Source organism: Sus scrofa, chromosome 2 (genome assembly GCF_000003025.6).
Source record: "Sus scrofa isolate TJ Tabasco breed Duroc chromosome 2, Sscrofa11.1, whole genome shotgun sequence".
In the NCBI taxonomy this organism is placed as follows: Eukaryota; Metazoa; Chordata; class Mammalia; order Artiodactyla; family Suidae; genus Sus; species Sus scrofa.
In genome coordinates, this window is record NC_010444.4 from 762,304 (window position 1) to 777,891 (window position 15,588).

The 15,588-nt window shown below is 65.6% G+C and overlaps 1 protein-coding gene across 1 annotated transcript in view; it reads left to right on the top strand.

The window, feature by feature from the left end:
- The window catches only part of MUC5AC (mucin 5AC, oligomeric mucus/gel-forming), a 32,425-nt gene that overhangs the window by 4,407 nt on the left and 12,430 nt on the right, over window positions 1-15,588 (top strand). Inside the window, 27 exon segments of the mRNA XM_021082583.1 lie at window positions 40-250; window positions 345-470; window positions 656-773; window positions 1,052-1,190; window positions 1,371-1,481; window positions 1,840-1,909; window positions 2,163-2,300; window positions 2,383-2,547; window positions 2,866-2,960; window positions 3,303-3,429; window positions 3,611-3,869; window positions 3,947-3,999; window positions 4,245-4,345; window positions 4,517-4,668; window positions 4,796-4,934; window positions 5,026-5,139; window positions 5,225-5,404; window positions 6,561-6,800; window positions 6,977-7,133; window positions 7,487-7,615; window positions 7,824-7,986; window positions 8,400-8,443; window positions 8,534-8,722; window positions 9,371-12,727; window positions 12,730-12,753; window positions 12,756-13,883; window positions 13,886-15,586. Coding sequence (XP_020938242.1) covers window positions 40-250; window positions 345-470; window positions 656-773; window positions 1,052-1,190; window positions 1,371-1,481; window positions 1,840-1,909; window positions 2,163-2,300; window positions 2,383-2,547; window positions 2,866-2,960; window positions 3,303-3,429; window positions 3,611-3,869; window positions 3,947-3,999; window positions 4,245-4,345; window positions 4,517-4,668; window positions 4,796-4,934; window positions 5,026-5,139; window positions 5,225-5,404; window positions 6,561-6,800; window positions 6,977-7,133; window positions 7,487-7,615; window positions 7,824-7,986; window positions 8,400-8,443; window positions 8,534-8,722; window positions 9,371-12,727; window positions 12,730-12,753; window positions 12,756-13,883; window positions 13,886-15,586 — 9,430 coding nt within the window.

Genomic DNA, 15,588 nt, shown 5'->3' on the forward strand with positions numbered 1-15,588 from the left:
CCTGTGCCTGGACTGAGCCGGCTCCCTGCTGTCCCCCAGGGCATCTGCAAGGAGATGCTCAGCGAGCTGTTCCCAGGCTGTGCCGCCCTGGTGGATGCCAGCAGCTACCTGAACGCCTGTCAGCATGATCTCTGCCGCTGCCAGCAGGCCAACCTGACCAGCTGTCTCTGCCACACCCTCGCCGAGTACTCCCGCCAATGCGCCCACGCCGGGGGGCAGCCCCTGGACTGGCGGGGCCCCCACCTCTGCCGTGAGTGCCCCGCGCGGCCCCGGCCCTGCCAAGCTGTCTCGCCTCGCGCCAGAGGCGGGCAGGCCGTGACGTGGGCCGGTTCCCCTCCCCACAGCCCAGACATGCCCCCAGAACACGGAGTATCGTGAGTGCGGCTCGCCCTGCGCAGACACCTGCTCCAACCTGGAGCACTCCCAGCTCTGCGAGGACCACTGCGTCGCCGGCTGCTTCTGCCCCAAGGGTGAGAGGGACCCCTCCTGGCCCCCCACCCCCAATCACGCCAGTGTGTCCTGGCTTCTCTGGAAGGAAGGTCTCTCTGACCCGGCCCGAGCACGCCTGGGTCTGAGGACCCCCGCAGGGCAGGGCCACCGCGGGAAGAAGGCCAGGTCCCTCCACGCCTGCCACACGGCCTGCCTGCCTCTGCAGGGATGGTGCTCGATGACGTCGGCCACACCGGCTGCATCTCGGTGTCAGAGTGCTCCTGTGTGTACAACGGGGTGACCTACGCCCCGGGGACTGGCTACTCCACGGACTGCAGCAGCTGGTAGGACCCAGGGCCCTGCCCGCCCCTCCCTAGATGTGCCCTGGGGCCGCCCTGCTCTGCGGTCCCCAGAACCTTCCTGGATGGGCCTTCTGGGACAGTGGCCCAGACTGTCCGTCCTCCCCCCTCGGGGCCCCGGGCGGAAGCCAGCGGTGCTCCAGAGGCGCTGAGGGGCTCCCGTCTCTGAGGTGACGCAGGTGGGCCTGGGCCAGACTCTTGCCTGCCTGCCACCTCAGGGGTGTCCCTGAGCCAGCACCCACGTGGTCCCTCCCTGCTCTCAGCACCTGCTCTGGAGGCCGGTGGAGCTGCCAGGAGGTGCCATGTCCAGGCACCTGCTCGGTGCTGGGCGGCGCCCACTTCTCCACGTTCGACGAGAGGGAGTACACGGTGCATGGGGACTGCAGCTATGTGCTGGCCAAGGTAACGGAGGCGTCCGGCCTGGGCCACGGGTCCTCCCGCCTGGGGCTGGGCCCGGGGCAACCCTGGGGTCCCTGAAGCTGAGTCCTCCAGGAGGGCACCCAGCTCCGGGCGGGCGGGGTGGTGGGGAGGACGAGGCCGCCTGGAGGCCTCTGAGCACCGCGTGGGGACCTGTGCTTGCAGCCCTGTAACAGCAGCGCCTTCACCGTGCTGGCCGAGCTGCGCAGGTGCGGGCTGACGGACAGCGAGACCTGCCTGAAGAGCCTGACTCTCAGCTTGGCCGGGGGGCAGACGGTGAGTGCAGGCCTGGGGCTGGGGGTGCGGCCTCTGCCCAAACCCCTCATCCCACGTGGGCAGCAGGTGGCCGCCACGGCCTGAGGCATGTTCCCCTCCCTGTCTCCCCCTCTTGTGGGCCTTCTGAGTGACAGTCCCCAGAAGGAACAGCTCAGGGACAGGCACCGGCTTTGCCTGCCCCGAGTGGCCCAGGAAGCATCACTGAGGTCCACTTCTTTATATGAGTAAATCTCCTTGGTTTGCATGTGACCAAAAAACACCCAGTCCTCGCAGAAAGCTTAGCCAGGCGGGAAGGGCTGGGTCAGGAGCCTGGGGCCGCAGGGGCGGTCAGGGCGTGAAGCCAGCTCTGCTTCTCCAGGTCATCGTGGTCAAGGCCAGCGGGGAGGTGTTTGTGAACCAGATCTATACTCAGCTGCCCGTCTCCACAGGTGAGGGCGCCCGCCCTGCCCCCCATCCCGTCCCTCGGGTCCCCTGAGACCTGGTCCCTGCGTCCCCCCCATCCCGTCCCTCGGGTCCCCTGAGGCCTGGTCCCTGCATCCCCCCCATCCCATCCCAGCGTCCACCCCCCATCCCGTCCCTCGGGTCCCCTGAGACCTGGTCCCTGTGTCCCCCCATCCCATCCCTGCGTCCACCCCCATCCCGTCCCTCGGGTCCCCTGAGACCTGGTCCCTGCGTCCACAGCCAACGTCATGCTCTTCAGACCTTCCACCTTCTTCATCATCGCCCAGACCCAGCTGGGCCTGCAGCTGGACGTCCAGCTGGTGCCCGTTATGCAGGTGTTCGTGAGGCTGGCACCCCAGCTCCGGGGGCACACCTGCGGTGAGTGGGTCACGGTCCGAGGCCCCCAGCCCACCTATGAGGCCGAGTGCAGGGGGTCCTCACGCTGCCCTCCCCTCCCCAGGCCTGTGTGGGAATTTCAACAGCATCCAGGCAGACGACTTCCGGACCATCAGCGGCCTGGTGGAGGGCACGGCCGCCGCCTTCGCCAACACCTGGAAGACCCAGGCCGCCTGCCCCAACATCAAGAACAACTTCGAGGACCCCTGCTCCCTCAGCGTGGAGAACGGTACGTGTGTCCAGCAGCCCCGAGGGCCCACCTGGCGCTGGGTTCCGGGCTCCGCTGCCCACCGGCCCGAGGTGAGCGTCGGGCCGGTGGACAGGCTTGTCCACCTGGAGGAGGGGAGCAGGGCGCAGGGCGGCGGAGGATCCCCGCACCCTCGCGCTGCGACCAGGCTGGGGGGCGCTAGGGGAGGAGGGCCTGCTCGCAGCTGGCATCACTCTACACGGAGCGGCGGGAATTGGGGTATGAAAGGCTGCGTGCCCCCGGGGGAATCTGGCTGATGTCGCTTCCCAGCAGCGCTGATGGCGCCCCCTCTGTCCACAGAGAAGTATGCTCAGCACTGGTGCTCGCGGCTGACCGACACCCACGGCCCCTTCGCCAGGTGCCACGCGGCTGTGAACCCCAGCACCTACTACTCGGTACTGCCACCCCCCTGCCTCTCCCCTCGGGCCACGCGGCCGCCTCAGGGTCCCAGGGCGTGGCGATGGCCTCTGGGCTCAGCCCCCCGACCCCACTCACGTGCTCACTGAGCCAGGCAGGCACGGGTGGGAACGAGCCTGGGGTCTGAGGCTGACCGCCCGGGGCTGGACGTAGACTGCTGGGCCACCAAGACGAGGAGCTGGACCTCCCAGCGCCGCCCCCCGCCAAACCGCGGAGACGTGGCGGCAAGAGGCGGTGTGCATGTTCTGCTGAGGGAGCGGGGCCCCTGTGGGGGCGCTCGGCGTGCTGAGGGGTCCCTGACGTGCCTCCTCCCCCCCCAGAACTGCATGTTCGACACGTGCAACTGTGAGAAGAGCGAGGACTGCATGTGTGCGGCCCTGTCCTCCTACGTGCGGGCCTGTGCCGCCCGGGGCGTGCTGCTCAGCGGCTGGCGGGACGGCGTGTGCAGTGAGTGTGCGGGGTAGATGGTCCATGCCCCATCCTCTGACCAGACTCGGGGACCAAGGAGCACCCAGGCCAGGACCCCCGGGGCCCCCGTCAAGGACAACAGGCCTGGCGGGAACAGAGGAAGGGCCGGGGGACGACCACTGCCTCTGTCCTGAGTGCGTCCCCTGCTGGCCTTCCGCAGCAACGCCCACGGCCACCTGCCCCAAGTCGCTGACCTACCGCTACCACATCAGCACCTGCCAGGCCACCTGCCGGGCCCGCAGTGATGAGGGGGACGCCACCTGCAGTGTCAGCTTCGTCCCCGTGGACGGCTGCACCTGCTCCAATGACACTTTCCTGGATGACACTGGCAAGTGTGTGCCGGCCACCAGCTGTCCCTGCTACTACCGGGGCTCCGTGGTGCCCAACGGGGAGTCACTGCACGACGGAGGGGCTGTCTGGTAAGAGCCCCTGCTGAGGGGGCGGGGAGGGCGGGGCAGGTGAGGCCCAGGGACGCTCTGACACCCTCTCCTTGCAGCACCTGCACCCAGGGCACACTGGCCTGCATCGGAGGCCACGACCCCACTCCAGGTGAGCAGGGCGAGGGAGGGGCAGGGGCCCTCAGCTACCTCTGCCTGAAGCTAGGGGTTAAACGTCCATGAGTCAGCCAGGCTGAGCCAGAGAGGGGTGGCAGGGCTGTGTGGGCACACAGCCTCGCACATGCTGCACGTGCAGGCACACATGCCCCAGGGTGGCCAGGCTCTGCCACTGGGGACCCCCTCTGAGCAAGGCTGGCAGGCCGCACCGGGGTCCCTGACCGGTGCCTCCATCCCCAGTCTGTGTTCCGCCCATGGTCTACTTTGACTGTCGCAATGCCACGCCCGGGGCCACTGGGGCCGGCTGTCAGAAGAGCTGTCACACCCTGGACATGGACTGTGTAAGTGCCCCAGGGATCCCCCCAGCCCCCACACCCCTGTGGAGCAGCTCACTCAGGCCGACCTGGGGGACCCCCGTCCGAGGGCTGCTGACCCACCATCCATGGGGCCCCTGGCAACCCAGGCCGAGCTGCAGACGCCGGGGTCTGCTGAGCCGTCACCCTCGCCCACAGTACAGCTCTCAGTGCGTGCCCGGCTGCGTGTGTCCAAGCGGGCTGGTGGCCAGCGGCGAAGGCGGCTGTATCCCCGCGTCCGACTGCCCCTGTGTGCACAATGAGGCCAGCTACCCGGCCGGCCAGACCATCCGCGTGGGCTGCAACACCTGGTATGAGGGCGGGGAGGGCCCCCTGCAGCGGGAGGGGCAGCCCAGCCCGCGAGGCCCACTGCACCCCCCGGCAGGCCCCTGGCGCCCCTAGGAGGAAGGCTTGGGCCTAACGGGTGTGCTCCCCCAGCACCTGTAAGAACAGGACGTGGCAGTGCACGGACCAGCCCTGCCTGGCCACCTGTGCTGTCTACGGGGACGGCCACTACCTCACCTTCGACGGGCAGCGCTACAGCTTCAGCGGGGACTGCGAGTACACGCTGGTTCAGGTACACGGCCTCCCAGCTCTCCCAGCCCGCGGCCCGCTGCGCGGCCCCAGGCTGGGCGCTCAGCCCGTGCCCGCCTCGCCCTGCCCCCCAGGACCACTGCAGCGGGAACGGCAGCGCCCAGGATGGCTTCCGTGTCATCACCGAGAACATCCCCTGCGGCACCACAGGGACCACCTGCTCCAAGGCCATCAAGCTCTTCCTGGGGGTGAGCAGGGCTGGGCGGGGGCCCGGAGGAGGCCGCTCCCCCACGGCCCAGCCAGGACTCGTCCTCACCGGCCCCACCCCGGCAGAGCGACGAGCTGAAGCTGAGCGACGGCAAAGTGGAGGTGATTGAGACGGACCCCGGGCAGCCGCCGCCCTTCGCCATCCGCCAGATGGGCATCTACCTGGTTGTGGACACGGACGCCGGCCTGGTGCTGCTGTGGGACAAGAAAACCAGCATCTTCCTCACACTCAGTCCGGAGTTCAAGGTGAGGCCCCGCCCGCACGGATGCCGCCCCCGAGAGCCGGCTGGAGATGGGGTGCGGGACGGGAGAGCCAGAGCCAGAGAGAGAGTCAGAGACAGAGACAGGGAGACAGAGACAGAGAGACAGAGAGACAGAGACTCAGAGACAGAGAGAGAGAGACAGAGACAGGGAGAGAGACAGAGAGAGACAGAGAGACAGAGACTCAGAGACAGAGAGAGAGAGACAGAGACAGGGAGAGAGACAGAGAGAGACAGAGAGACAGACAGACAGAGAGTCAGAGAGGGAGAGACAGAGAGAGAGTCAGAGAGAGGGAGACAGAGAGACAGAGAGAGACACACACAGAGACGGAGGCAGGAGGACCGAGAGGTGACAGCGGGAGGCCCCCAGCTGTGTCCGGGTCCTGTGGTTGTTCCAAGAACAGAGACAGAGAGACAGAGACAGAGAGACAGAGAGAGAGTCAGAGACAGAGAGAGACTCAGAGACAGAGAGAGAGAGAGACAGGGAGAGAGACAGAGAGAGGGAGACAGAGAGACAGACAGAGAGACAGAGAGTCAGAGAGGGAGAGACAGAGAGAGAGAGGGAGAGACAGAGAGAGAGAGACTCAGAGACAGAGAGAGAGAGAGACAGGGAGAGAGACAGAGAGAGACAGAGAGAGGGAGACAGAGAGACAGAGACAGAGAGACAGGGACAGAGACAGAGACAGAGAGAGAGTCAGAGAGAGGGAGACAGAGAGAGACACACACAGAGACGGAGGCAGGAGGACCGAAAGGTGACAGCGGGAGGCCCCCAGCTGTGTCCGGGTCCTGCGGTTGTTGCAAGAAACGATCGCAGTCTGGTGGCCCCTCCGTCCGTCTGGACCCCGGGAGTCCATGCGGAGGCTCCAGGGGAGGGTCCTTCCCGCCTCCTTCGCTGCCACCCAGGCCCTGTGTCTGACGTCCCATCTGCCTTCGCTCGTGTGCCTCTTGTCCTGCAAGGACCCCAGCCGCTGGATTGGCTGCCCCCACGGGACACCTCATCCGGACGCGTGGGGCCCTGCTGTCTCTCGGAGACCCCGGCACCCAGGGGATGCCCTGGGGGACATGCAGGGCCCTGGGGGAGCGGGGGGCGGTCACGGGACCCCTCCCGCGTGCGCCCTGAGCCCGTCCCTCTCTGCGTCCAGGGGAGGGTCTGCGGGCTGTGCGGGAACTTCGACGGCAACGCCCTCAACGACTTCACCACGCGGAGCCAGTCCGTGGTGGGCGACGTGCTGGAGTTCGGCAACAGCTGGAAATTCTCCCCGTCCTGCCCGGACGCCCGGGCCCCCAAGGACCCCTGCACGGCCAACCCGTACCGCAAGTCCTGGGCCCAGAAGCAGTGCAGCATCATCAACAGCGCCACCTTCAGCGCCTGCCGCGCCCACGTACGCGGGCTGGGGAGGAAGGGACAGAAGTGGGGGCTGGCTCTGGCCACGAGGACCTGTGCGGCTGGCCATGTGGGACCACAGACTCCAGGGGCAGGAGGCCCAGCCGGCAGCAAGGCGCCGTGGTCCCCGAGAGCCCGCGGGACAGTGGCGTCTAAAGCCTCTCTCTCCCGCAGGTGGAGCCGGCCAGGTACTACGAGGCCTGCGTGAGCGACGCCTGCGCCTGCGACACAGGGGGCGACTGCGAGTGTTTCTGCACGGCCGTGGCTGCCTACGCCCAGGCCTGCCACGAAGTGGGCGTGTGCGTGTCCTGGCGGACCCCGGACATCTGCCGTGAGTGCCCCGGATGCGTCTGTCCGGGCGGGTGGGACACAGGGAGTTACAAGCCCTGTTGGATGTGGCGGGGCGGTGGGGGAGGGCTGAAGGGAGCCCAGCCGTGGGGGTGTATCGGGGCGGTCGGACACCCTCCCACTGGCCCCTGGCCACGGCGCTCCCGGCCCACGTCCTCTGAGGCCCCTGGGAGCTGCAGGGGAGGCTATGGTGTCTTCAGAGCAGCTCGAGGACTAGGTCAAGCTCGGGGTGCCAGGCCCGGGCTGCCCCCCAGGGCCAGCAGTCTGCCGCCGTGCCCCCCAGGCTGAGCGCCCCCCGGGCTGGGCGCCCGCCCTGAGCTGCCCTCTCGCCTGCAGCCCTGTTCTGTGACTACTACAACCCCCAGGGCCAGTGCGAGTGGCACTACCTACCCTGCGGGGCACCCTGCATGAGGACCTGCCGGAACCCCCGCGGCCAGTGCCTGCATGACATCCAGGGCCTGGAAGGTGGGTGCTGCCCTGCTGGCCGGGAGGGGCCGTCCCTGGGGGTCGGGCTGGGGTCTGTCCCGGGCATCCTGGGGCCCTGGCTGCACTCCTTCTGACACCTGGAGGTGTCTCTGCGGGTGTGGCCTCGCATTCCCCGCGGTGCTGTGGGCTGGGTCCGGGGCTGGTGGGGCGGCGAGGCAGCTGGGACTCAGGCCTCTCTGGCCCACAGGCTGCTACCCCAAGTGCCCGCCAGAGGCCCCCATCTTTGACGAGGACCAGATGCACTGTGTGACCTCCTGCCCGACCCCGCCCCCACCAGCGCCCTGCCGTGTCCAGGGCAAGACCTACCGGCCGGGCTCCACCGTGCCCTCAGACGAGAACTGCCACTCCTGGTGAGCGGCTGGGCCAGCCCCGAGGAGCCTGGAGCATGGGGGGACTCGACCCCAGCCCACTGCCCCTGGGGAAGGCCTGACCCCGCCACCTTCCAGCAGGGCCCAAGGGGTCCCCCAGCCTGCGTTCCCTGTGGGGTCCAACAGGGAGCTTCCTCGTTGCAGGATGACGGTGGGGGGCCTGGGAGTGAAGGCAGGGGGCGGGAAGGGAGCTGAGCCCTGACGCTGCCCGAGGATCCAGGGCACAGACTCCCTGGAGAGCAGGCCCCGCAGGATCTGGCCATGCTCGGACCCGCCTCCTCGGGTCGTGGATTGGAAGGGCTCCCTGAGCGGGCGTGACCTCTGGGGCTGAGGCCAGCCCCTGGCGGGGGCCGGCCCTGTGCCCTCAGACTGGACATCTGTCTTTCCGTCGCCAGTGTGTGCACCGTGAGCGGCGTGCAGTGCACCTACGACCCTGACGGTGAGTGGTGGGCGGCCTCCCTCGCCCCGGGGGTCTCGGGGCCCTGCCTGCGCCCCAGCCCCTAACCCCTGGGCGCTCTGCTCCCCGCAGCCTGTGTCTGCACCTACGACGGGCGGCGCTTCCGGCCGGGGGAAGTTATCTACCACACAAGCGACGGCACGGGGGGCTGCATCTCCGCCCGCTGTGGGGCCAACGGCACCATCGACAGGGGCGTCTCCGCCTGCAGCCCTGCCACCCCCACCCCCCAAACCACCTTCGTGTTCTCCACGTCCCCGCTCGGTAAGGCACACACCCAGCACCGGCAGGGCTGCCCGCGCCCTGAGGGGCAGGAGGGGCAGAGGGCAAGTCCCTGGCCTGGTCGCCCCGCAGCCGGGAAGGGCCGGCTCCTCAAGAGGTGGCCTCAAGGCCCCCTGGCAGGACCAACCTCCCCTGCTCTGCCCTCCCTGCCCACTCCCACCCCTCCGCCCGGCTCCCAGCAGGGGGGAGGGGCCGCTCGCAATGGGGTCCCAGGCTGGCCCGGGGACGAGGCCCCGGAAGCACAGCGGAGAGCCCCCACCCGGATCCACGGCTGTCAATCGCCCTTCGTCGCACCAGTGCCGCGTGCCTCTGAGCCCCCGCCTCTCCCAGGGCCCCCTTAGGGCCTTGCTAGGGGCTTTCCCTGCAGGTAGAAAGCCCCGAGACTCTGGCTTTCGGGTCCCACATGCAGATTCTGGGGAGCCGCCTTCTCTTAGATGTGCTCAGTTTTTACCCCTTGATCCTGCTGTGGTGAGCTCACACCTGCCAGGGGTGGGCCCATCCTGGGGGCTTGGTCCCCTCTCTCCCACGTTACCATCCTGGGCAGAGACGGCGGGATGGAGGGGGCAGCGCAGGGGGCCTCAAGAGCCCCGGGGAGCCCTGACGCCCGCCCTATCTCTCTCCTGCCCTCAGTTGTCAGCTCCACGCTTCCGCCCAGCACGCGCCCCAGCCCTGCCACGAGCTCGACACACACGCCAAGCAGGGCCTCGCTCACCACCCCAGGCACACCCCCCGGACCCACACCCCACTGTGGGGAGGAGTGCCTGTGGTCGCCATGGCTGGATGTCAGCCGTCCGGGACTGGGCATAGACAGCGGTGACTTCGACACGCTGGAAAACCTCCGTGCCCATGGGTACCGGGTCTGCCGTGCGCCCAGCGCCGTGGAGTGCCAAGCTGAGGATGCCCCGGGGGTGCCCCTCCGAGCCCTGGGCCAGCGCGTGGAGTGCAGCCCGACGGTGGGGCTGATCTGTTACAACAGGGACCAGCCCTCGGGGCACTGCGACAACTATCAGATCAGGATCCTGTGCTGCTCACCCAGGGCCTGCCCTCCAGGCAGCACAGCGACCTCTCCCCCTCCAGCCTTCAACACAACTGAAACCGGGCCCACGCCAGGAACCAGCGGGTTCACCTCTGTGCTGACGGGGAGCACAGCTTCCTCAGTCCCTGTCACCATGACTGGCCCAACCACTGTCCCTACAACGAGCATAACACCTGGCCCGGGTACCCCTACACCCATCTCAGGTACCTCTACACCTGGCCCAGGTAGCCCTACACCTGCCCCAGGTAGCCCTACACCTGCCCCAGGTACCTCTACCTCTGGCCCAGGAACACCTACACCTGGCCCAGGTACCCCTACACCTGCCCCAGGTACCTCTACCTCTGGCCCAGGAACCCCTACACCTGCCCCAGGCACCCCTACACCTGTCCCAGGTAGCCCTACACCTGGCCCAGGTACCCCTACACCTGCCCCAGGTACCTCTACCTCTGGCCCAGGAACCCCTACACCTGCCCCAGGTACCTCTACCTCTGGCCCAGGAACCCCTACACCTGGCCCAGGTACCCCTACACCTGCCCCAGGTAGCCCTACACCTACCACAGGTACCTCTACCTCTGGCCCAGGTACCTCTACCTCTGGCCCAGGAACCCCTACACCTGCCCCAGGTACCTCTACCTCTGGCCCAGGAACCCCTACACCTGCCCCAGGTACCTCTACCTCTGGCCCAGGAACACCTACACCTGGCCCAGGTACCCCTACACCTGCCCCAGGTACCTCTACCTCTGGCCCAGGAACCCCTACACCTGGCCCAGGCACCCCTACACCTGTCCCAGGTAGCCCTACACCTGGCCCAGGTACCCCTACACCTGCCCCAGGTACCTCTACCTCTGGCCCAGGAACCCCTACACCTGCCCCAGGTACCTCTACCTCTGGCCCAGGTACCCCTACACCTGGCCCAGGTACCCCTACACCTGCCCCAGGTAGCCCTACACCTACCCCAAGTATCTCTACCTCTGGCCCAGGTACCTCTACCTCTGGCCCAGGAACCCCTACACCTGCCGCAGGTGCCTCTACCTCTGGCCCAGGTTCCCTTACACCTGTCCCAGGTACTTCCACAACTGTGAAAACAACCATCTGGACTCCCAGCACGACAGCAGTTTCAACAACAACCTCTGTGGTCCCAAGTAAGCCCACCTCACACGAGCCCAGCCCAGTCACCTGTTTACAAGAATCCTGCACGTGGACCAAGTGGATTGACGGCAGCTACCCCGGACCAGACAGAAACAGTGGCGATTTTGATACTTTTCAGAATCTGAGAGCCAAGGGATACAGATTCTGTGCCAAGCCCGTGAACGTGGAATGCCGGGCCGAGAGCTTCCCTGATACCCCGCTGCAGGCCCTAGGGCAGGACGTGATCTGTGACAAAACCGTGGGGCTGGTTTGCCTGAACAAAGACCAGCTGCCCCCCATCTGCTACAACTACGAAATACGGATCCTGTGCTGCGAGATGGTAGACACGTGCCTGAGAAGTACAACAGAGCCTTTCACACCTGAGAGCACACGACAGAGCAGCAGTGCCTGGACCCCAGGGGTGGTGTCGCCTTCCACACAGCACAGCACTGCCACCTCAGGACACACACCCACAGCCTCCAGCATCACATCTAGCTGGCACGGGCCAACACCACCCAGCCTCACGCCATGTCGGCCCCAGTGCTCCTGGTCCAAGTGGTTTGACGTGGACTTCCCGTCCCCCGGGCCCCACGGAGGAGACTTTGAGACCTACAGCAATATCCTCCGAAGCGGAGAAAAGATCTGCCGGCAACCTGAGTACATCAGCGACCTGCAGTGCCGAGCCCAGAACCACCCCGAGGTCAGCATCCAGAAGCTGGGCCAGGTGGTGGAGTGCAGGCCGGAGGTGGGCCTGGTGTGCAGGAACCAGGACCAGGGGGGCAAGTTCAGGATCTGCCTCAACTATGAGGTGCGTGTGCTCTGCTGTGAGCCCAAGAAAGACTGCCCTGTCAGCCCGATCACACTTCCCACCACCACCAGCGTGAGGGTCACCAGCCCCCCTGAGACCAGCTCCCATGGGGCCACGAGCAGCACCACCTCTGTGCAGCCAAGCAGTTCCAGCTCACCTCCAATATCCAGCACCACCTCTGTGCAGTCAAGCAGCTCCAGCTCAGCGCCAACCACCAGTGCAACCTCTGTGCAGCCAAGCAGCTCAGGCTCTGCTCCAACCACCAGTGCAACCTCTGTGCAGTCCAGCAGCTCCAGCTCACCTCCAATATCCAGCACCATCTCTGTGCAGACAAGCAGCTCCAGCTCAGCTCCAACCACCAGTGCAACCTCTGTGCAGACAAGCAGCTCCAGCTCAACGCCAATACCCAGCACCACCTCGGTGCAGCCAAGCAGCTCCAGCTCATCACCAACCACCAGTACCACCTCTGTGCAGTCAAGCAGCTCCAGCTCAGCTCCAATACCCAGTACCACCTCTGTGCAGCCAAGCAGCTCAGGCTCTGCTCCAACCACCAGTGCAACCTCTGTGCAGACAAGCAGCTCCAGCTCACCTCCAATATCCAGCACCATCTCTGTGCAGACAAGCAGCTCCAGCTCAGTGCCCACCACCAGCACCACCTCTGTGCAGCCAAGCAGCTCCAGCTCAGCTCCAACCACCAGTGCAACCTCTGTGCAGACAAGCAGCTCCAGCTCAGCGCCCACCACCAGTGCAACCTCGACCTCTGTTCCTGGGTCCACCTCTTCCTCACGCAGCCCCACGCCGTGTCGGCCCCAGTGCTCCTGGTCCAAGTGGTTCGACGTGGACTTCCCGTCCCCCGGGCCCCACGGAGGAGACTTTGAGACCTACAGCAATATCCTCCGAAGCGGAGAAAAGATCTGCCGGCAACCTGAGTACATCAGCGACCTGCAGTGCCGAGCCCAGAACCACCCCGAGGTCAGCATCCAGAAGCTGGGCCAGGTGGTGGAGTGCAGGCCGGAGTGGGCCTGGTGTGCAGGAACCAGGACCAGGGGGCAAGTTCAGGATCTGCCTCAACTATGAGGTGCGTGTGCTCTGCTGTGAGCCCAAGAAAGACTGCCCTGTCAGCCCGATCACACTTCCCACCACCACCAGCGTGAGGGTCACCAGCCCCCCTGAGACCAGCTCCCATGGGGCCACGAGCAGCACCACCTCTGTGCAGCCAAGCAGCTCCAGCTCAGCTCCAACCACCAGTGCAACCTCTGTGAGGTCAAGCAGCTCCAGCTCAGCTCCAATACCCAGTACCACCTCTGTGCAGCCAAGCAGCTCCAGCTCACCTCCAATATCCAGCACCATCTCTGTGCAGCCAAGCAGCTCCAGCTCAGTGCCCACCACCAGCACCACCTCTGTGCAGCCAAGCAGCTCCAGCTCGGTGCCAACCACCAGTGCAACCTCTGTGAGGTCAAGCAGCTTCAGCTCAACGGCAATACCCAGCACCACCTCGGTGCAGCCAAGCAGCTCCAGCTCATCACCAACCACCAGTACCACCTCTGTGCAGCCAAGGAGCTCAGGCTCTGCTCCAACCACCAGTGCAACCTCTGTGCAGTCAAGCAGCTCCAGCTCACCTCCAATATCCAGCACCATCTCTGTCCAGCCAAGCAGCTCCAGCTCGGTGCCAACCACCAGTGCAACCTCTGTGCAGCCAAGCAGCTCCAGCTCACCTCCAATATCCAGCACCATCTCTGTGCAGACAAGCAGCTCCAGCTCAGTGCCCACCACCAGCACCACCTCTGTGCAGCCAAGCAGCTCCAGCTCAGCTCCAACCACCAGTGCAACCTCTGTGCACACAAGCAGCTCCAGCTCAGCGCCCACCACCAGTGCAACCTCGACCTCTGTTCCTGGGTCCACCTCTTCCTCACGCAGCCCCACGCCGTGTCAGCCCCAGTGCTCCTGGTCCAAGTGGTTCGACGTGGACTTCCCGTCCCCCGGGCCCCACGGAGGAGACTTTGAGACCTACAGCAATATCCTCCGAAGCGGAGAAAAGATCTGCCGGCAACCTGAGTACATCAGCGACCTGCAGTGCCGAGCCCAGAACCACCCCGAGGTCAGCATCCAGAAGCTGGGCCAGGTGGTGGAGTGCAGGCCGGAGGTGGGCCTGGTGTGCAGGAACCAGGACCAGGGGGCAAGTTCAGGATCTGCCTCAACTATGAGGTGCGTGTGCTCTGCTGTGAGCCCAAGAAAGACTGCCCTGTCAGCCCGATCACACTTCCCACCACCACCAGCGTGAGGGTCACCAGCCCCCCTGAGACCAGCTCCCATGGGGCCACGAGCAGCACCACCTCTGTGCAGCCAAGCAGCTCCAGCTCGGCTCCAACCACCAGTGCAACCTCTGTGCAGCCAAGCAGCTCAGGCTCAGCTCCAATATCCAGCACCACCTCTGTGCAGCCAAGCAGCTCCAGCTCAGCGCCAACCACTAGGGCAACCTCTGTGCAGTCAAGCAGCTCGAGCTCAGCTCCAATATCCAGTACCACCTCTGTGCAGCCAAGCAGCTCAGGCTCTGTTCCAACCACCAGTGCAACCTCTGTGCAGTCAAGCAGCTCCAGCTCAGCTCCAACCACCAGTGCAACCTCTGTGAGGTCAAGCAGCTCCAGCTCAACGCCAATACCCAGCACCATCTCTGTCCAGCCAAGCAGCTCCAGCTCTGCTCCAACCACCAGTGCAACCTCTGTGCAGCCAAGCAGCTCAAGCTCACCTCCAATATCCAGCACCGTCTCTGTCCAGCCAAGCAGCTCCAGCTCTGCTCCAACCACCAGTGCAACCTCTGTGCAGCCAAGCAGCTCAAGCTCACCTCCAATACCCAGCACCATCTCTGTCCAGCCAAGCAGCTCCAGCTCTGCTCCAACCACCAGTGCAACCTCTGTGCAGCCAAGCAGCTCAAGCTCACCTCCAATATCCAGCACCGTCTCTGTGCAGACAAGCAGCTCCAGCTCAGTGCCCACCACCAGCACCACCTCTGTGCAGCCAAGCAGCTCCAGCTCGGTGCCAACCACCAGTGCAACCTCTGTGAGGTCAAGCAGCTCCAGCTCAACGCCAATACCCAGCACCACCTCGGTGCAGCCAAGCAGCTCCAGCTCGGCTCCAACCACCAGTGCAACCTCTGTGCAGCCAAGCAGCTCCAGCTCAACGCCAATACCCAGCACCACCTCTGTCCAGCCAAGCAGCTCCAGCTCTGCTCCAACCACCAGTGCAACCTCTGTGCAGCCAAGCAGCTCCAGCTCACCTCCAATATCCAGCACCATCTCTGTCCAGCCAAGCAGCTCCAGCTCATCACCAACCACCAGTACAACCTCTGTGCAGCCAAGCAGCTCAGGCTCTGCTCCAACCACCAGTGCAACCTCTGTGCAGCCAAGCAGCTCCAGCTCACCTCCAATATCCAGCACCATCTCTGTCCAGCCAAGCAGCTCCAGCTCATCACCAACCACCAGTACAACCTCTGTGCAGCCAAGCAGCTCAGGCTCTGCTCCAACCACCAGTGCAACCTCTGTGCACACAAGCAGCTCCAGCTCAGCGCCCACCACCAGTGCAACCTCGACCTCTGTTCCTGGGTCCACCTCTTCCTCACGCAGCCCCACGCCGTGTCAGCCCCAGTGCTCCTGGTCCAAGTGGTTCGACGTGGACTTCCCGTCCCCCGGGCCCCACGGAGGAGACTTTGAGACCTACAGCAATATCCTCCGAAGCGGAGAAAAGATCTGCCGGCAACCTGAGTACATCAGCGACCTGCAGTGCCGAGCCCAGAACCACCCCGAGGTCAGCATCCAGAAGCTGGGCCAGGTGGTGGAGTGCAGGCCGGAGGTGGGCCTGGTGTGCAGGAACCAGGACCAG